This window comes from Aspergillus melleus (genome assembly GCF_016097325.1).
Source record: "Aspergillus melleus strain CBS 546.65 chromosome Unknown contig5, whole genome shotgun sequence".
Classification (NCBI taxonomy): domain Eukaryota; kingdom Fungi; phylum Ascomycota; class Eurotiomycetes; order Eurotiales; family Aspergillaceae; genus Aspergillus; species Aspergillus melleus.
In genome coordinates, this window is record NW_025763374.1 from 468,146 (window position 1) to 489,874 (window position 21,729).

Below are 21,729 nucleotides of genomic sequence, written 5' to 3' on the forward strand. Positions count from 1 at the left end.
CTATTCAACAAAATTACGCCACAATGCCCCCACTTAGATTCAAAGACAGCGATAGTGTCAATGGAAGAAATATTGAAATAAATTGCATGTGACTTCCTGCCGCCCAGCTTCACAGGTAGCCTTATGAGCTTACATTTAGCCAAGCGTCTAATAGTGGGAAATAGAAGACGCAGAAGGCCGATAGTCTTCCAATAACTTCACCATTGCAGACCGCTCGAAGTGCCTTGCCCACCACAACGCAGACTATTCTGCTGCTTCATTAACTTCCACGTCAGTCCTTTGGAGGATCTTCTGCACAATTTCGTTCCACCCCGCACACACAGACCAGGTCAATGCAGAGTGACCCTGACCGTCCCGAGCATTGATGTCGAGTCTCTCATGCTCTAAAAGCATATGCGAAACGTCAAGGTGTGCACACTTTAGAGCTTTTAATAGCGGGGTTTGGTCCGCCCAGCCATTATTAACATCAATTGCAGGAGCTTGAAGCAGGCGCTTTACCGTTTCAAGATGATTTCCTTGTACTGCAAGCCATAAGGGAGATTGCCCTGTTTCCGCAACGGCGTTCAGTAATAGATCGCCTCGTTCGAGGAGCCAGACCACCATCTGGTCGTCCCCAGCGCCGGCTGCCCAGCATAACGGGGTCCTCGTAGCATAATCCAAAAGATTGGGATTCAGGCTCGACTTTTGGAGGAGTTGGCTTACAATTCGTAGACTCTTGTTCTTCACAGCATGGTGGAGAGAGGTGGATCTACCCAGGGTAATGTCTTTCTCTACAGCATTCACCTCTATGCTGGGCTCCTGCAGTAGTCGCTCGGCTACCTCATCGTGTTCACCTTCAGTTGCTAGCCATAATGCTGTAGCGCCGTGGGCAGTTTCCCAGTTTAAGTGAATGTTCGTATTGTCTAAAAGAAGGCTCACGGCTTCGGCTGATCCAGCTTGTGCCGCCGCATGTAAAGGCGTGAAGCGGTAGCGATCCTTCGCAAGAGCGTTGATGTTTGGGGTTTCTAGCAGTCGTCGAACGACAGACGGATGATTATGCGATGCTGCCAGATGTAAAGCCGTCTGTTCAAATATATCCCGTGCATTTACATCATAACCGCAGTCGAGGAGCATACCCACTATGTCGGCCATTCCATCTGCAGCAGCTAGGTGAAGGGCGCGTCGTTCACGCTCTGGCCGGTCCATATCGCCCAAAATCGGCCGAGCTGACGCATACCCAAGCATGAGTGCAACTATTTCAGGGTCTCTGGTTTAAACAGCTCGCTGGAAGGCAGTGAGTCTGTTCCCTTCATCCAAATACATATCTGCGCCTTTCTCCAGCAGCATCTCCACCGCGAATTGGCAACCTTCGGTGACAGCATAGCTCAGTGGGGACCGCTCCTGGTTATCCTGGTGTGCAAGGTTGATGGTATCTTCGGCTAACAATATTTCAAAAGCTCTTTGATTGCGCCTGCCGATTGCGTGGAAAATGGGAGTTTGTCCGCAGTTATCACTAAAATTGACATTTGGCCGGCCCGTCTCGAGGAGATGTTGCATAATCTGGAGGTGACCGTAGCGCGCAGCAATCGCCAATGGAGTAAGGCCCTCTTTCGTATTCGTACAGTCGATGAGGATATCTTCATGCGAAAGAAGCCGTTGTGTCATTTCGATGTGTCCTCTATGGACAGCCCACCATAATGCGGCTCGCTGTTGCTGGTCTCCGATATTCACCTCCACATTTGGCTTTCGTAGGAGCTGATCGAAGACCAACATTGAGCCAAGCTGAACAGCGGAGATTAGGGGAGGTTGACCTAGATCTATCGCATTCGGGTCGACATTGCAGGATTGCAGCAGACGTTCGTACACTCCATCAGGTCCGTTCATATTGATTCGCGAATATTTTTCAAGGTGCGAAGCAGGGAGATAAGAAGTCGATAGCGTTTTTGATACTGGAACTCAATGAAGCTCGAGAGGCTCGGAAAGTGGTTGTAAATTTGGGGAGTATGTTGTAATGGTCACGCAGTTAGGGTACCCGGTATTCTGAACCACGGGAGATGGAAATTCAAGATGTATATGCTCTCTAAAGCAGAAACGGGAACAAGTGCAACCTTTTTTAGGGTGTTTCATGTAAAAGACCATGCCTTGAATTTGGACATCCAGAAGAACCTCATTACCTAAGGACGCAGGACCGCAACAACCATACAACTGTCCATAACCTGAAGGATCCCATCCAGTCGGACCTCTATCATGATACTTGAAAAGCCAGTAATGTTTCAGGAATGACCAGAGCACGCTTACTACTTTCATCACGCAAATCCTGCGTCGAAACCTGACCTTGAAGAAAGCAGAATTCCCAGCTCTTGCAACGTTTAAAAAAATGTCACGTCGGAGGGGTTTATTCCATCATATTCATCAGTCATTTTGATACCATTGGCAATAGGCGCGTATCGTCTGCCCACTGCCCGACTCTTACCGCTTTCCATTACTGCCTACTACCGGTACTAGGTAGAGTCTTTCCAGAAAACGGTGTTCACCACTTGCACTCTTTCGTTCATTTCCAGAGCCTAATGCCAAGACAGAACGCCCCCCAGCTGAACGATTTGTGGACTACTCTAAACATGAGTGGATAGCTGTCGCCAGATCTTAGCTACAAAGGGATAGTGTGCCTCGGGAATGAGTTCTTAGGAAAGGAAGGAGAGTAGGCGGTGACACCGTTTCTCGGAAAGACTGTACAGAGAGACAGGAATGATCAACCCTCGTATTCTCTCAACCCCGCCTTCAGCTGGCAAATGCTCTTCAAAAGTATGCCATCTTCGCCTAGACCGAATACCGTTGTCTCTCAAGAGCCCCCAGTGCCCTGTCGAGGAACAGTTTTGTTGTTTCATACAATAGACTCTTCACCTCGTAAGCAGTCTCTGTGGATTGCAATTGGCTTTTAAGAACAGCACATTCACGTTCCATATCGCTAAGTCTTCGTTGAATTGCCATGAAGCTCGTGGAAATTTGTTTCAGCTCGTGGGCCAGGGAGTTGCAAAGAGTGTTGATATCCTGAATCCCCAGGTGGGCTTCCTGCTCGCCTGATACGTCGTGCGGATGTCCGCGCAAGCATTCAAAATGAACACAGATAGGACGCTGTCTGGGTCAGAAAAGCTTAAAGCGAGAAATCACAACTTACGCCAGCGGAATCATAAAACGCATCAGTTCGGTTATCGGTATCCATGACTCTGGAGGTTGGGTGAGATTATCTTTCCTCCTCTGAGGCGGACCACATCATTTATTATCAAAGTAACCAGGCAGTTAGCTCCCGATCCGCTTCCTACAGCTTATACACACCCTGTCTTTGCCAAGGCTTTTGTAATACAGAGACGGCATTTACGAGATATGTAGTTTGCAATGGTCTGAGCTCCATCAGTCGCTGGCTATTAATATAAAACAAGTGCTGATTTTTGAGTAGCAGTTGCCGACTAATTTATTAATAGAACAGCCTAGGACTGTGTGATGCCTCCGCGCACATATGATCAGCGCGTAAACGATAGTAGTTATTTAGGAGTCACTTGGCGAACAAGCCCAAATAAGGCCTGGACTTCAAGCCGAGTCAGCCATTTCCATAAGCAGCTTAGATTTCCCATCGAGTACTCGATGGGAAATCTAAGCTGCTTATGGAAATACTGCACCTGCCTAAATCAGTATGAATGCGGGGTCGCACCGATCAGGATATTCAAGGCCAGGCGTCTTCCCGCCTGAGCACTATCAGATATCAACACAATTGTGCACCATTCGATATTGGTTATTTCCTATTTGTTTCTATGTCATGATACTGTCTCTTGCACAAAATGTCCTCGATTCAGAGTGTAAGTAGGGCTCTGCAAACAACATTGAACGATCTTTCACCATCTTCCATTATTGATGAAGTACGACTGTCCTTTATTACTCGTTAGCAGGAGTTAAGTATTAGTAGGGTTACGTGACGATTTTCCACGCTTTTTTTGCTAAGGGCACATACAACGAATTCATCCAATTCAAACCACCTACTTTCGAGTCTCAACAGCTTGGACTTTCTCACCAACCGCCAATTATACCCTCACCACCCCATACATCGGGGAACGTCTCTTTCACCCCTCCGATCGTTGCTGGCGGCCCAAATCCCTCCTGTGTCGAGTCCACCGCTAGTTCTCCCCGCAATCAACATCAACAGAGGCAAAAGAAAAGATCGATTGATGATAATATAGTGACGCCTGAATCATTCGAAAGACAGAAGAAAAAGAAAAACAAGAAGCAAAAGAATATTCGGTCTAAAACGGACACATCGGAGCTTATTCAAGGCATTAAAAACAAAAAGGCTCAAGGTTCAGGATTTTACAGAACGCTATGGGATAACAGGGAAGTTTGTCAATTGCGTATCACAGATTCAATCCATCGTTACAAAGCCTTACAACAAATAATTGACTACGGCGCCAAAGACGAGGTCAAGAATATCTACCGACAACGGATAGCGCATATCCTTCGTGGTCATGAACTGGAAGTGATCATGAGATCTATTCCAGTCGGTGAGCTTTCCAAAGGGGTTGGGCGAAGAACATTAACCATAGACAAATTATCCGAGTTTTCGAGAAAAGACAGGGGAGTGGTTGAGAGAGATATCCGAAAAGGGCGTCATTACCTTTCGTTCTTTTTCAGATTTGGACCTGGCGCGGTTCTATTACTCGGGGATAGCCTGAATAAGGATTGGTAAGATATCGCAGATTTGGAAGTGCGAGTGACTAACCAAGCTTTAGGTTTGAGAACAGAAGCAAAGACGGTCACATTGCCAGTGCTATAGAATATGTTCAAAATGATCTCCAGGATTGGATTTCACAGTGTCAAGCGATAAACTTTGAAGTGGCTATCTCGGTTCTCAAGGGGTTGCTGATATCGGGCTGGGATGGCAAATCCGACTATCAGACTACGTTCATGAATCACCTAGGAAAATTTATTGACCTCAAGGCGTTTCGGGAACATGGCAAATTCCTGCCGGTTTCGCTAGAAGAATCTAGCAGTACGAGCCGATCTAGAAGCTCCTCTTCGGAAACGCCTGCAGAAATTCGAGCCGATTATATTCCTGGTGACCGAAGTAATAGCGCGCGGAAAAGGCGTCGCACTGAATACGAGGCTGATTCTAGCCTTTCGGCTTCAGACATGCCAGTCATTGGAACTCAAGATAATTCATCTTGTTGCCACTTAGGTGAGTCTTTAAGAACTAAAGTATCTAATCACTGCTGATTTTTTTCAGATACTTGGAGCCCTTCCTGCACAGACGCGACATCAATAAATTTTCAGCAACACCGGCCTTCTAACGATCTCTGCGCTGTTACCCACAATAGTCCAGTCGATGGAGCGGGTCGGTATAAAGGAAGACACAGACTTGAAAGTCCTGATACAGACAGAAATGCCTCTATTGGCTTAGAAGATGTACCTGCTTCAACCGGCGTCTCCGCGGGTCCAGGATCAGTACAACAGACGTCAACATCATCAGACGACTCTATGAACACTTCCTTTGACGTTGATCTCTCTTTGGATGATGTACTTGCTTCAGCCGATCCTTGGCTATACCCCTCCGCGGGTCCAGGATCAGTACAACAGACGTCAACATCATCAGACGACTCTATGAACACCTCCTTTGACTTTGATCTCTCTTTGGATGATGTACTTGCTTCAGCCGACCACTGGCTTTTCCTTCATGGCGCTGATAGGAATGCAACTAGCCGTATACCTGCTTCGGCTTCAGGTGGGTTCCAAAATATTGGATCAACACATATAATTGCTCAAATTGGATATCCTTCGGCTGTATCTGGATTGAGTACGTCGAATAATCTCACATATACGACACACATGCAGTCAGCAGCAGTGCCAAAGGTTTAAGAAATTCTGGATTCATATTGTATAGCAGTTTCACGTTAGTTACATTGACATAATTGATCCCTTCGTCCATTTTTGCATGACACTGACGCTGCCGTATTCCATCAAATTTCCGTGCTACTCTTCGGGGGCTGTCGTACTGGGAGGCTTTGCGAGAATGTAGTAAAGAGAGCCGGATATAATAGCCTTGTCTTTAAAGCGAATGGGATCTGATCCTGGAATGAGCGAGGGGCCGTCAATGATTCGAGGTGTGCCTTCAATTATGGACACTGGTATAATATAGGCCTCTTTTTCCAAAATCCTTGTATTTCCTGTTGTCTTCCAAACCTGCAGACCGAAGCCCTCCAATGAAAGAGGTATTTCCGAAATGCATTTGACTAATAATGGTTCGAGGTTTTTGCCATCATCGCAGATAGAGGTGTGTTGGCCTCTTTCTCGCCACTGTGCTCTTGAAAGAAACTTCACAAGCTCATCCATAGTATACTTCTGTATTACAAACGATGTGAAACGATCTCGAGGCCGGAATAGTGAGGTAAAGCGAAGTAAGGTGAAGCGAGGTAAGGTGAGGTACTGACGGTATCTGTAAAGAAGTCAGCAGCGTAATCGTATAGGAAGCCTGTCGCCTACATTCACTCAGGAGATCGATGGGTTTCTTGTAGCTCAATTTGACGTATTTCTTCGCCGAAGGATAAAACCAGAGCCGATATCTTCAGATATAGGAAAACGTAGTGTGTTTGCTGTGCGCGACTTGTAACAAGGCATTGTTAGTGGGGTGGAGGGGCTCTCCGTGATGCCCAACAGTAATACGTTATTCCTAACAGACCACTAGCGCACTTTTAAGCCCAAGGCGCTACAGACTGCTGATCCCTGGGCGGTCATCTGATTTGCAAGGCATCAGCTCAATGTCGGGTAGACAATGACAAAATTCTTGATCTCCAGCAACGAAGTCTTCGAGGTAATTACTATATTACAGGCCATTATATGAGCCATTTAAAGTCAATTTTTAAACCCGAAGCTCTTGTTTATTTCAGATCGTTCAGTATCTTTAATTCATTATTCGACGAAAACTACCGCCCTTAGGCGTTTAACCGTCTATGTGACATTAGTTACCTTGGTTTGTCCATTCTTAGGCATGATATGGACCAGGAATGGGCTAATGTCGCCCACTGTAGTAGGCACTAGATCTCTGCCTCTCTTCGAAATTCCCTTTGTTGCACCAAGACACTACGAATAATTATGATGGAAGGACCCCATTCCTTCAGTTGAGCACCACGCCAGCTAGTGGAACAAGGGATCTGTGGACCAAATGACTGCATATCTTTGATTATGTTTTGTTGCTGTACACGCTAGGCTAAGATTGCTCCATTGTCATTTCCAAGCACTCTGGGCATCTCTCATGACCAAATTAACTACAGCAGGCACTTCCACAGATCACTCCAGTTACCCTCCTGCATATGCAGCAAAATCTTTGTAGGAATACATGAGGCCTTTTTTCGTTCAACCAGTTTCTGGAACATTCCCGTCCCTCTGAGATGTTTTCGGCTGTAGCATACTATAAACGTTTTAGACGGCGTCATGTAGGCAGCAATCACTTATTTACCTCTAATTTGGTGAGAGTGTTCCTAGAGCAATTGTTATAATGCGTGAACTCTCATTCTTCAATGAATAATTGCTGTGAAATGTGTGTGGAGTAAAGTTCATTCGCCACGTAAAGGGTGAACAGGAATAGCTGACTCAAGGTCAGGAAGGATAGAGATTGCTCTGAAAAGGATGCGTAGAAGGGAGAACATCAGGACAAGACAGAGCAATATTATCATAAGCAACAAAACCGCAAAGAACAAAGTATTCATAGATTTTGTGATATAGATAGCTTTGATAGGATGTGCGTAGCCTAAATATACCGTTCTACTCCTAAAGTATATTTCTGAATAGAGACAGTGCAAGGAATAATTGTAGAACTATGAGCCCGGCCTGAAAGTCTCGGTTTATGTACATGTGAGTTAGAGATGTGATAAATAAATTGTAAAAATTATACAGGAATAAAGAATAGAAAGAAAAAAAAAAAAAAAAAAAAGAAAGAAAGAAAAAAGCCCAGGTTAAAATTGTAGGTAATAAAAACAGCCTGTTTGTGAATTCAGGACAGTACATTGTAAGACCTAAACTCATTACGAGCCCTCATGCAAGACATAGGAACGTTTGCAAGAAAGGTCCAATGGTAAAATGCAAATTCTAAATCTACCACTGGTACTCTTTTTTTGTTTGGGTATTCAAATCCTGTACTTAGTATCCGAAGATTCTTATCCTTTAGGTTGATAGGTATCGAGGCATTTTCCGTATCTTTACGGAAAATGAGCTCCATGTTGGGATCTTCAGTTCTGTGTAATGCACTTGGGCCTCGCGAAGTTGATAGTTATAATAAGCCTGGACAAACTGCTCGCGATTAAAATGCTTGGTGTTATAGAGAAACAACAGTAATAAATGGGAGAAAGGTACCTCCACATGTCGACGCTCGTCCGGGAATTGCTCACCAGCCACTAATTCAGAGAGGGACATTAAATCGGCGAACTCTGTTGAGATACAACAGAATAGTTTTCGGCAGCTGTAGATTATACCAACAGTGAACTTCCAGCACTATCAGGCATGGTCAAATGAAGCGTGCAGGAGACGGTTTGAGTTAACGATTAATAACAATCCGGGGTTTTTGGCATTTGCTACTAGTTTGCTAACAGAATAGCCTATGACAGTTAATTTCCTCCGCGCACATATGTTCAGCGCTTAACCAACAGTCCTTGAACTTGGCGAGCGGCTGAATGAGGCTGGACTTCAAGCTAAGTCAGCAATTTCCATAAGCGGCTTAGATTTCCCGTCGAGTACTCGACGGGAAATCTAAGCCGCTTATGGAAATACTGCACCTGTCTAAATAAGTATGAATGCGGGGTCGCACCGATCAGGATGTCCTCGTTTCAGGAGGCTCTACAAAAGATATTGAATGATTGGTTGATTGCTCAAAGGGTGAAATTCTACCTCAAAAGTAGAGATCTAGCAAGTGAATTCTGTCCCCTATCTTCGTATGAACCTCCAAAAGGTAGTAGTAGGCAGTAATGGAAAGCGGTAAGAGTCGGGCGGTGGGTAGGTGGAACGCTACAAATACGCGGCAAGGCAATGGTTACATGAACGTCGACACTGCCACTGGCGATTTATATTATCTTCTTCCAATTTCTCTGGCTACGCGCTTATCTCCTACAGTGTCAAAATGGCCGATGAATATGATGGAATAAACCCTTCCGACGTGACATTTCTTGAAATGTTGCAAGAGTCTGGGAATTCTGCTGTCTTCAAGGTCAGAGTTCGTGGCAGGATTTGCGTGATGAAAGTAGTAAGTGTGTCCTGGTCAGTTCTGAAACCTTACTGACTTTTTAAGTATCATGATAGAGGTCCAACTGAATGGGATCCTCCAGATTATGACATGAATCTCTTTTCCCGCGAGTCCTCCGCATATCGACGCATGAAAGAAAGGGGTTTATGCAAACAAGGGGTCGTTCCCGACTTCTATGGCACGATAACGCAAATTCAACCAGCTCTCTGGCCAAGTCTGCATATGTTTCTTCAGGACAAGTTACCTCCGAATGGCATTTTTATTGAGTATATACCGGGCGCACAGCAAGTGGATCTTCGGTTGGATAATTTTCTGTGGAACGATGAGCTAAGCCGGGTTCTAATCATTGACTTCCATCGTTCGGTGTTGGACCCTCAATTGAGAAATAAGCGGATGAGGCTACCTAGGAAGATCTCTTGCGAAACAGATACACGTAAGCGGAAGCGACCTCGTCTAGTCTGACATCCAATGGCAATAGCATTACATATAGGCATTATAACAAATTGAGTCGACTTGAAAGAACTTTATCTGGTTTTCCAAACGGATCGATCACGCCTGGTGCGGAGTCAATGAAAACAGGGAGCAGTTGGTCATGTGTATTATTAATATGAAGCTAAGTAAAGCGGGTCCAAGAACTGGTAAAAAGATATACAGATGAAGTACTCGGGTCAAGATTATGAAGGATGGCGGGTATATCGGGACGAATGCAAGAGTTTCTTCCCGGACAAACATTCTTTCCGGTTTCCTTTCGTAATCGTCCCCATTCGTCCCCATTCGTCCCCATTCGTCCCTTTTCACCCCTATTCGCTTTTACTACGTTAAGGTTGATCCCAATACACCTACTCCCTAAGGGTATCAGTATAACATATCCTTCGATGATAACACCCAGCTGCAGCTGTACTGGCCATCGTGGCATCTACCAGAGCTGGCCTCGACAAAACGCCGTTCTTCGTGTGTCATCTTGTATGCGGATCTGCCCCTATTGCGCGAAAACATGTTCAAACGCCAGTCGGCTACGCAAGCATTTAAGATCATCCTTTTACAGAGATAAAAACATCATGGTGGAAACCGAACGAGCTGGGGTGAGAGGTATCAGGTATGGCCGTTGTCGTCTCCTGTCGACATCTTCTCACCAAAAGACCAGTGAACCCGGCTATACCCTCCTATCTCTCGAACCAGCTCCATTTTCTCCTCAACACTCCCCGATGATAGAGGAAAGCGATATTAGTTGTGCCGCCGCGCCAGCTCAGGCCGTGGAGGGAATGGCAGAAAGGATCAGCGCTTTATTCGGCGTGGCCTTTAATGGCTTGATACATGTCCACGTCTCTCTCTCAGAAGTTCCGTCCCCCGTCAAGTCTATTTGGCTATCTTCTACTGCTTCTCTTCCGGTACTTCTCCCTTCTTTCCAATGCTGGTCCAACCGCCACCCATCCCTCTGTGAGATGGTGTGTGAAACGCTACAGTCGATAACACACCGTTTCTCACCTGAAAGAGACGATGAATCGACATTCCGGGTCAATTATCAAGGGGAGGTGGATGCGTCTGTGGATCCTGGTATCGCTATTGCCCAACTCTTGGACCCGGACCCCTTGAAACCCGTATTTCTCACCGGATTGCGATTACCGATTCTGGCCGAGCTTGGGTTCCGCTGTCCTTCCGACTTGTGCACGGTCGCGGAGCCCATGGAAGAATCTAACGTCCAGATCAACCTGACACCAAAGTTTTCCTTCGTTGATCTCCATATTGGTAAAGTTTTCCTGTCTCATGCGAGTCTTCCGAGCTAATACCGTGTAAAGATTATGGCGCAGACGGAGTCTCAGCACTTGTGGGTGACTGCCGGAAGATCTGGCTCCTGTATCCCCCGTCTCGAAACAACTTGGTTGCAATGAGGACGGTGGACGGCCAGAGAGGTAAGCTGGCGCGGATCATGCACCGACTAGAGGGGGGAATCATGGTGGAGACCACTGCCGCTCAGTCATTGTACATCCCCGCTGGATGCATTCATGCCACCTTTACATTGCAGGGTGGTTTTCTCGTTGCGAGGGATTTTACAACGTCTATATCCATCGGTGCCATTAGTGCTTACATTGCCAGCGGCTTGGAGGGTATGCTCACACCGCAGGCTCGCGAAGCCTGCTGGGATTGGTTTTCTCGTTGCTTGGATGTATCTTTGGCGCATGGCCAGTTTGACCGGGCGATCCGGGCTTGGATGGATGCTGAACCTCGCCTTGCAATCTGGGCCTCTTTGCACCGGCACTGGCGCACGGCTATGCGACGTATTTGGGATCTTCATGTACAGGAGATACCAGAGCAATGCCCCTGTGGAACGCAAGGAGACGCTGTACTGCAAGACCACCTGTATTCAACCCATCTCAAATGTCTGCTTCCCCCATCAAGAATGCGTCGACAGAAAAGGTCCGATGCGGCATATTGAAACAATTTCAAATGGTATTCGTCTATAGCAGCTGGACTGTGTGATTGTTTCTAGTAATGTCTACAGTCGACAATCTTCCTCATCCACCGGAACACAGGGTTCTCCACACCCCAGATCCAGCGTTTTGTCGGCGTTGTGCTGTAAATGGAGCTGTAGCATACCCTCGAGACCACTTCTTCTGGAGCAAGCGAGACTGGCGTATCCCAGAGTGTGATCGTCCGGTTGGTACTGATCTTGTAATGGGCATCTTCTGACCACCTTTGTTCCAGGTTCTTACGGAGATGCCGTGGGAAGCCATCCTCTGTTTGAAACTCAGCCATGATTTCCTCTCTCGTGTATAACCATGTATATGTCACCATGTAGCGTCCGTCCTATGAGCTTCTCAGATCCGAGACTTTCGCATACCCATCAGGCTGTTTCCCTTGGCAAACAATGACAATGTCCTCGAGACGGATCAACCAGACATCTAAGGATGCATACGGGACCTGTACCAGTTCCCTCCAGGCGAGTTAGATTTGATTTCATACCTGCTGTATATTTGAAAATCCTTTTAAATCGTCAGGGCCGACCGTACGAACGATTCTCATAAGCAGTGTATCAACTTCAACAAGTATTTCTGATAGAAGGGGCTGATCTGTAGCATGAGGACTATTTTTCTCCTGCGACATGTTTTTAGATTAGGATATGTGCGGGCAGTCTGGGACCAATCTGTGCTAAATTAACTTCATAATATCGATAAAGATACACAGTGAGGAAGACGGACGTTTTATAGCCAAGAATGCCCTTTGCTTTCCGGCATCCTAGGATGTTAGAACGCGGGTGGCTTGGCAGGCAACACGCGGAGGTCACAAGGAGTCTGTGCAGGAAACAAAAAGAAAACAAGCAGCACCTTTTATTGCGGGTCCAGGGTGAAATTCATCTACTAATTACTTTCTGCTCAAATTATGGGTATACAGCCACTCAATTAGGTGCAGGGGTCGGCTATGGTGCCACACAAAGTTGGATTGAGCTCACCCATTACTGCAGCGCCGCCAGTGATAGTAACATACAACACAAAAACATCATGCTTCATAGGCCGACCAAAGCACAATGTTTATGCAGAGTAAAACATTTCCAAAATCCTTTCCTTCAAGTAACAGGAAATATCGACCGATACATCGTCACCGTCTTCCAGACTTTCGAGGGTATCATAGTCGGTTGAGTAGACGTATTTACCCAATGCCATCCCAAATCGTGTATTGAGGTCTCCAAGCTCCTGAGGCTTTCCATTATAGGCTTGACACCACAAAAAATGGATGAAATGCATCCTAATCAGCTCGATGGTTGTTTTTGGGGTTAGTTTAAAATGAACCCGCGTGTCGATTTTAGTCACAGATGCGTTCAGGTGGACAATTTCGTAACCTAGCTCTAAACCAAATATGATAGAGCAAAACGTCCACTCGCGCAAGGTTGATGCCGACTCTGGAGAGTTGTAGCTCGACACGGATTTTGAAAGCGGACACGGTGCAGAAGGAATGGGAGAAGCCTCGGCCGGTATACACTGTATAAGTTAGAAGAGGTATTATTTGAGCTTCCCGATCATTTACCTTGATCTTACGGCGGCGGCATTCCTTGCATGCGAGGGATCGCTGAAAATTGTAAGCGTGGACCTAATTAAAAGTATGACCCAACTATCATACAATTCTAGGAATATGGCCTTGACAATTGCCTCGTGCCAAATGCATATCGTGAGTGAATGTTGGAGAAAATACTGCGTCACATTTGTCGCACTTCAGCTTTGCGACGCGGGGTTTCTCGCGCTGGCGACTGAGTAATGGGTACCGGCCTAGTTGAAGCCCTGAGCGCTTGGGTATATTACTTATATAGACAATAAAATTGGATTAACAGCATTACAAGACGAGCAGATACTGAGAAATTATGGTTCCACAATCTATCGGCCAACTTTGGCGTGGGCAACAACAGAATATAAAAAAAAAAAAAAAAAAAAAAAAAGCAAGGCTGGCAACAGCTGAATCCAAGTTTCAGGCTCCTTCCTTATTGATGGCTAGTGCTTTCCGATAGACGCACAGTACAAGGCTTAGAATAGAATATTACAGATTTTAGGTAATGGTATCAAGCTTCTGTCATTTTTGTCCACTCATGAGATATAGGCTCAGGTTAGAAGGCCACGCCAACTCTAGACATCAGTAATACGTATTTTGAAATTGATATCCATTCGGAATCCTCTTCCAAGCAGTCCGTGAAAGCAGTTATCCAAGCCCCTAGGTCACATAGACATGGTCTGGCCTCATACAATGACGTTACTGACTACTAGATGCTTGGATAGACGACATAAAAGTGTTCATTATTAGCTTTATGTAGATACCATGGGGGTACTTGCGATAATTGCTCATTAACAGGCAGAGTTTTAGTTATTGATCCGAAAACGAGTTACTATGCTCTAAGCTAAGTAACTTCGCGAGCTGGCTAGTCATATACCGCAGAGCCAGCCACAGTACAGCCAATGGCTTATCCTAATTAAACTAGATGCATACGGAGTGTTCTAGGCCAGCAATAGTCTAATGCTGCAAGAGGGGAACCTTTGATAAACTACTAGTACAGGGTAGCATTGTGTCTCGTCATGTACGTTTCCTACCGCAGTATACACTACCACAATTATCAATACACAGGTGTAGGAGACTGACCCACGCAACCGGCTTAACGTTTTAAACGCATCAAATGCTTTTTCAGTTTATCCAAATAGGGACCAAAAACCGTACAAGCATTGATTGGCCCTTCCCACTGAAGTTTTCCATTGGATACAGCTATGTCTAGCTCCGTTGTGATTTTGTACAACACACTGTTCAGATTATTCACGACGCGACAAATTGTAGAGTCAAATGAATCTGAATTTCCTTTCTGGAAGTGACCTAATAACATATGAAGTACCCCGAAAAGTGAATGGAGTTGCCATGACTGTTCAAACTGTATAGAATCCAGCTCGTTGCTTAACCATTCTTCTGTTAGAGTTGGGAAAGCTTGCATGAGGATAAGCAGTATATTGCACAGACTTGATTAATCACACTGAAAGCCTACCAAATAGGCCGTGCGCAACTCTTCAAGGAAAAGATGTAGGTCCTGCAGAAAGAATGCTGCCTGGACTTGCCGCGGGAGTACTAAGCCACAGGCCACCTCGTGGCTAGCACCAGACAGTCGTCTATTTCCATAATTCCAGATGTGCTCAGTCGCCGTACAGACCGGTGCGAATGTGTTCGGTATGAGTAGCCGTGCTAAACATACTTTAACAAATTCTTGAGACTCTTTTGATGCGCAATTTGGTTCTTTCACAGTATAGGCGGCCAGCTTTACCAAAACGCCCATAACGGAAAGCTCGGGAATATTTGTACCTCTAATAGTGTGATGCAAGTCCTGCATTACATAATAGGTATTTTGGAAATCCACTGTAGGAACGATAGTCAACGTCGACATTGTAAGTTGTATTCCGATGCCGGCGAGAAACTTGGATGGATCGGTATTTTCAAGAAAGGCCGCGGATAGTTGACGACGAAGTAATTGAAAGGTATTTTCGTTTATGTGATAGCTTGCCGGCCCAGATAATCGACAAGACAAAAGATTGGAAATTTCAAGCCCTAGGCCTGGGATGGCTTTGATAAGGTCCCTAGGAGTCTGTCAGTAAATTGCTATTATGCAGCTGCCTGCAGTGAACCTACTGTATTTTATCAGACATCTTATTCCTGAGTCAGAAGAAAGAAAATTTGATTTTGAGCCTAGTTTGTGAGATCTAGCGGTTCTTGTATCCTTTCTGCCACTTTGCTTCCTTGTGGGATTTTTCAGTCGAATTTAAATCACGCAAGGCTGGCGAAGACTAGATCCAAATGAGCCAGCCTGTTTTTTTCTGGATACCGAGTCATTTCTGATGCACGCACTAGACCAGGGCTGGCATATATTTAATTTCAGGTAATAAATCAAAATTTTTCTGTTCTTTTTAGTCCACCTATGAGTAATGGATTCTGACCAGAAGGTCACACGGATAACTAGGTAACATACCCAAATCCCTATCTACACATAGACTGGTCTTGCATGACGGCACTCCTGACCGCTCGGTGCCTGTATTGGAGTATATGTCCGCCTATTCTCTGTTAATCGCTTGCTTGTGTCGAATAGAATGAACTATGAAGTTCTGCCCCAAATACTGGAACATTCAATTTGCGGTTACTGTTTTCTTTACAGGGCGCTTCTTTTAAGGTCGATAAGATAAACGAAGAAATGCGCGTTTTAATCTGGCAGAAAATATCAAAATAGAGTTGTTTTTTTACCCATATTATGAAAGCTAAAGCACCCCAGACCTCTCCTTTAGAAGTAAGCCCAAATTGAACCCCAATCGAAAGACATTACTCGGCCATCTCAGATTTCCATTAGATGTAGTTGGCCATATAATAACCTTTTGTAGCCCTTGAGTGTAGACAGCTATTTCAGTCTTGTTTTCAAGCGTTCTACAGTCACAAAGGTATATCATGATATCGGATCCAGCATAAGAGCTCCGGGACTCTTTGAATTGGGCTGGAGCGTCCTGTTGACACCCCAGCTGCGCTGGAGATGAATCATTGGCGGAAATCTGGTATTGGCAGACTATGGCCACAGGTACAACGGAAAATGGATACGGTAGGCCACGTGCAATCTCGGAACTCTCGGTTCCAAGGAAACGGACTAAATCATTAGAGATAGTTTGCCATTCTCTGACGGCATCAAAGTATGATCTGAGACAGTCATTCCCATCGGAAAATGCTGGTTGTTCAAATATTTTGACCTGATAACGTCCGTCTAGCATACTGGAAAGCTTGTTTGTTGTGCGTTGTACCACTTGTCGCTCACCATGTATTGTAATGGTAGTACCCCGTGAGCCGAATCAAAGGTCGGGGAGCACAAAAGATGACCTTTCAGCGAGTGCTTGAACTCGATGAAGATCTGATTCAGGAGCACTGCACTCTACCTGAGAATAGAGGATCGTTTTCAGTGAGGGTAGTCGGTTGCCTCGTTTCGTTCGGCTGGTATTATTAACCATCCAGTGCCTCGGTCTTGCTTCCCCCTTCTGAAGAGTTAGCAAATTATTTTGGTTAACTAATGGAGGGGGATTGGTGATTATCCCACCTCTGTCCAGTGGTTCCATTTTTCATCTCTTGTACAACGTTTTGCTTCTTTCGATACTTTTCCAAGCATATTATCTGGGTTTCCCTTTGTCAGACCCGACATAGTAAAATGAATTAGGGGCTAGATAGGCATACCATTTGCATGCTTTTGAGAATGGCTGTAGTTGTGGGAATTCTGACTAGACTTGTCCATTCTAATTAGGATACGAACAAGAGGCAGCGAATTGAATATGAACAGAGCGAGCAGATATGCATCAGGGGAAATGTTTTCAATGCTTCCTAGAGAACTAGTCAATTTTATTTGGCGGGCTTAGACTGGGCTCGTATTTCTACTACAAGAAAAGGAAAATTTTGGGAGATTTGCAGTGACTCAGTATCAGTTTAACCCTGTAGAAGTCCAGGCCCACCACGTAATAGCCCCCTTTGTAAACCACTAGTAACCTGACCGATCAAAGGCCTTGCTATTTCCACTTCCACCCATGTTGCGTATGATTGGTAGCTTTCGCGCGCCATGGCTAAGGTCTTTTGCCTCTTTGACCAAACCAGGCTGGCTCAACGACAACTTAGCCGTAAGTTCTCTACTCCGCCGGTAGCGAAATGGGCTCAGGTGGATTTGCACAGGAATCCTTCTGCCATTGTCCATTCTGGAAGTTTGCAGAGCAGTATTCTTTCCCGCAAGTAATGATAAAACGTATTATATCCTGTCGAGTTGGTCCCAAACATTTCTTTTTTTTTTCACTGAGAGCCAGGACGCACCGAACCACACGAGGCTCTGGTTCCTTATAGCCACAGCTGTATTTAACACAACCGTAGGAATACATCCTGAAAAGAGAGCATGTCAGTCAAAGTAGCAAGTATTATTCAAGCTTTCTTACGTTATTCGGTGATTTGAAACAAGAAAGAAAATATTTACTTTGAAGCTTGAAAGTGGACGCCGTAAAGCAAAAAGATCCAAAGTAAATAGGACGAAGTAATCGAAAGTTGAAAACAGAGATGTACCGTGAAAACAAAATAATAGAACAAAGTCGTTGATGAGCGCGGGAATACACATTGGCTGATCGGGCCACATACTGGATTTATAGCTTTCTAGATCTCGGGAGCTCAATCAAACCGAATCTATTTGATCTTAGTATAATTCAATTTGATACTTATAATTACAGGTATAATCAAAAGAATTTCCCTTCTTTATCTTTATCCGGTCACCTCACATCACAGTCATCCGGTTTTATTTGGGCGGCGGAGGTGGTGCACCTGGCTTTTTCACCCCTGTGGTATCGTATGCACCTCGACCCATATTGGTTTGAATGCCCTGAGTGGAAATTGTTGATAGAAATTGTAATTAATGAGCTATATTGCCATTGTTAGAAAAAGAAATGAAAGAAATAAAAATAGAGGAACCGAATACCTACTGTACAGCGTGGTTGCATGCACGCATCAAACAGCAATGCAGACGTATGATGACATACTTTATATAGATACTGTGAAGTTGTTTGAAATAATTTGCCATTAGCTGAGTGTAGAATCTAGATCTCGCTCCTATCCCTGATTCAATTAACTCCGCAGGCTGATTAATTCCACGCAGTAGAATCAGCCATGATACAACCAAGGGCTCATCCCAATTAAACTAGAGAGATACAGAGCGTTCTAGACCAGCAATAAACTAGTGCTACAAGAGAGAACTTTTACTAAACCACTAATGCAGTGTAGCATTGCGTCTCATTATGTACGTGTCCCACCGCAGTAAGCGCTGGCAATCCCCATCTCTTTTCGAAACCTCCTCTCCTGTATCATTTCCAAGCACTCTGGACATCTCTCATGACCACATTTACTACAACAGACGCTCCCATGGATCACTCCAGTCCCTCTTTTGCATGCACAGCAAAATCCTCTCAGATACATACGAGCACTTCGTTCTACCCAAGTATTTGTCGAGTCATCTCGACCCCTCTGATCCGTTGTAGACTGTGATATCTTGCCTATAATGCCTGTAGTCTTCATGTCATAAGCTTTTAGATTATGTCTTATAGGTAAAGGGGGTTTCCTTACCACTGGTTGACGAATGACACGCTCTTCCGACGATAGTGCCCTAAGAAGTTTGGAGCAAACTTTAATCGGTATGCGAATGAGAAGAAAAAGTGGCTGATTCGAGATCTGGAAAGTATCTTTCCTTGAAAAACGGACGTAGGAGATATAAAATGAGAAAGAGTCCTAATAACACCAGCACAAGTAATATGCTTGCAAAAATAAGAATGTTCATGATCATTGTGATATGCATATTTGTAGACAGAATACTTGGGGCTATTTATGTCGTTTATTGCTTACGACTATTTTCACGTATTAAGTACATAGACAGCACCAGGTATAGGAATGAAACTATAGTTTCAGCTCGAGGCTTCCACATTATTTACATTGCCGTTCAAGACAGATCAAAATCTTCCAGTCCCCGCCACACGCCAATAACTAAAACTCAAGTGTCTTCTTCTTTTTAGTCCTTCACAAGCCAGTCTTTTTTTACAATACCGTGCTGTTGCTTGAGTTTGTCCCAGACTGGTTTTGGTATACGTCCTTTAACACCCTGGAGTTTCTCTTCAAGAAGTTTTTGATCTTCCTCGGAAAGATCTGAGTCGCGAATGCTTTTCGGGCATGCCACGTAATGGGGTTTGTGAGGATCACTCTGGAAACGAGCGTCGAGTACCATATGGTCTTGTTCATGCCGAGTAATGATACGAGAGAATCCTGTGAAAAAGGATATTCCAAATCTTTTCTCGGCTTCGATGACATCAATTGGCTGTTCTATTGGCCGGCCTGATTGGGACATTGGTGGAACATTCTCGTACTTCGTAACAATTCCTTTGGTCGCCTCGAGAGCTGTTGGTCTTGCGTTGTCTGAGGTGGAAATGAGGGCTTTCCAGGATCTGAGGAGGCTAGTCATGCAGAACATGCTGGATCGAGGAGAATTGCTTTGGATGGGATTGGCGAAAAGGATGGCTTGGTCAATGTCAAATTGCGGTGAGGGCATATGACGAGGCTGGCATCTTTATAGTTTAGGCCATATCTTTCATAGACCGATCATAATACATTCATCCTAGATTGTCAAGCCGGGAAGACATCCTTCAAGAGCGTCGCAGACCTTCCGAGAGGCAGTATGCACGTTCAAACCGAACAGGGCAGTGATAAACTCACATATTATTCTGGGCGCTTGTCTTTGCAAGGACTAGTGAGTTAAGGAACCTAGACCACATTACTCGGACATGGACTGGATGAGTCTCGGAGACTATGCAGCATGTGACATGTAGTCTATTGGTTCTAGGTTGTGCCCCCGCTTTCCATAGCGCTTACTCCTGGACCGAAGAAATTCCGATAATAATCAACTGAATCCGACCGGATCCAACCGGATCCAAAACTTTTCAAGTATTTCTTTCCCTATCCACCAAATTCAAGCGCAATCCAAACAGACAGGCCTTATATCCAGCATTATTCAACTGAAAGGCCGATTCAAACTCCTGCCATTCTATGCTATTTCGAAAATAACAAACAGCCCACTATGCCTTCCTCCCACCTGAACGCAGACGGGGCTGTAAGTAAGCTTGTCAAATTCTCTACGCTCACGCACCACCGAACCTATCTCAAAGATACGGAACAAAAGCGAGTTGACGAAGCATTTCAACTCCTTACGAACGGACGACCACCAGCCAGCTCAAAAGGGGCCAAGCAAAAAACAGCCTACCTTGAATTCCAGCGCAACATAAGGAAGAAGTTTGGTGATACTGGAGTCGTTCTTTGTGCCGCTGGCCTGGGGCCTTCGGCCATAGCAAACATGAAGGAGGAGGAAAGGGTATTCTTGCCTGCTAAACTCGGTGAGAAGTGGGACGAAGTCAAAATCGATGTTTTTGAAAGCATTGCGGATAGTGTGACAAGAGGTAGGACGGCTTCTTCCCTCGCTGCATAGAACAGTGCTAACTTAAGGAAGACACATCCCTAACAGCTGTTCATGGTGATGTCTACGAACTTTCCGTGGAAGACATGCAGAAAATCGCGGCAATGCCAGGCCAGATAAACGGTATAATACGACTGACCGATCCTTATAACAGATATCAATCTTCTTTCGTCACAATTCCTCTATCTAAAGAAATGACTGATTCCTTGATTGTTAATCGAGAAAGAATTGTTGAGTGAATCTCATTCCCTCATAACATACCCAACTTCGATTGATCCGGACCTTCTCAGACACCAGCCAATATCCCATGGTATTACCACTAGGTTCCCAGCAAATTCTGTTCCCACCATGTCGATATATGCTCCATCATCCTTGGTTATGTGAATGGCACCCTGGCTTTCCGTGACGTCGACAACCACAGCGACGGATTGCGGAGGAGGTTTTATTCGGGTCGCTTTTGGAAGTGTCAACCAATCTATTCTTTCGCAATCAGAGTTTATCTACAAAGCAGTTAGCTATAGTCAGCCCTCAATGTTTGACGTGAACGTACAACTTGATTGATTTGTTGGAGAAGACTCTCTCGGGGAACAGGATCGATTTTGTATTTTCGTAACACATCGGCCATAGCTGAACCAATCCTTTAAGCCAATATAATGATAATGCGACGTAAATGGTAATGTGCCGATGTTTCCATAGAAAGAAAGGGGAAACACAATGAGATGCAGGTTGTTAGTGGGACCGATTGAATAACAAGGCAAAAAAAGAGTACTGTCACAGGTGAATGCTCCCTTCCCCAGATCGCAATATCTCGTATCTCATCCGCATGCGACAATTTAAGTCCAGGTTTGTATATGACTATGGCTCATCAATCCATAGGAAACTGAAAGAAAATGATAGTCGTGCACAACTCTGTTGATTGTCCAGGTGACCAGTGAGGGCTGTCATATGACCTGAGGTAGAA

The 21,729-nt window shown here is 45.0% G+C and overlaps 4 protein-coding genes across 4 annotated transcripts; 1 reads left to right on the forward strand and 3 right to left on the reverse strand.

Annotated features, from left to right (window-relative positions):
* Positions 1-243: 243 nt before the first annotated feature.
* Positions 244-1,224, reverse strand: LDX57_008673 (ankyrin repeat domain-containing protein; the record flags this gene model as incomplete). The annotated part of the gene is made up of 1 exon (XM_046090395.1): positions 244-1,224. One exon carries the CDS (start codon positions 1,222-1,224, stop codon positions 244-246), a length of 981 nt encoding a protein of 326 aa, XP_045946370.1.
* Positions 1,225-1,251: 27 nt separating this feature from the next.
* Positions 1,252-1,863, reverse strand: LDX57_008674 (ankyrin repeat domain-containing protein; the record flags this gene model as incomplete). The annotated part of the gene is made up of 1 exon (XM_046090396.1): positions 1,252-1,863. One exon carries the CDS (start codon positions 1,861-1,863, stop codon positions 1,252-1,254), a length of 612 nt encoding a protein of 203 aa, XP_045946371.1.
* A 4,075-nt stretch (positions 1,864-5,938) lies between these two features.
* Positions 5,939-6,629, reverse strand: LDX57_008675 (uncharacterized protein). Its single transcript, XM_046090397.1, has 2 exons — positions 6,502-6,629; positions 5,939-6,454 (listed from the first exon to the last, which is right to left on the reverse strand). The coding sequence occupies exon 2, from the start codon at positions 6,349-6,351 to the stop codon at positions 5,992-5,994; it is 360 nt and encodes a 119-aa protein (XP_045946372.1). The 5' UTR covers positions 6,352-6,454; positions 6,502-6,629; the 3' UTR covers positions 5,939-5,991.
* Positions 6,630-10,692: 4,063 nt separating this feature from the next.
* Positions 10,693-11,684, forward strand: LDX57_008676 (uncharacterized protein; the record flags this gene model as incomplete). Its single annotated transcript, XM_046090398.1, has 2 exons — positions 10,693-10,996; positions 11,047-11,684. 2 exons carry the CDS (start codon positions 10,693-10,695, stop codon positions 11,682-11,684), a joined length of 942 nt encoding a protein of 313 aa, XP_045946373.1.
* Positions 11,685-21,729: the final 10,045 nt, after the last annotated feature.

Bases quoted from the DNA above. Each gene is read 5' to 3' on its own strand.
- LDX57_008675 (XM_046090397.1), bottom strand. From the start codon at position 6,351: ATGGATGAGCTTGTGAAGTTTCTTTCAAGAGCACAGTGGCGAGAAAGA.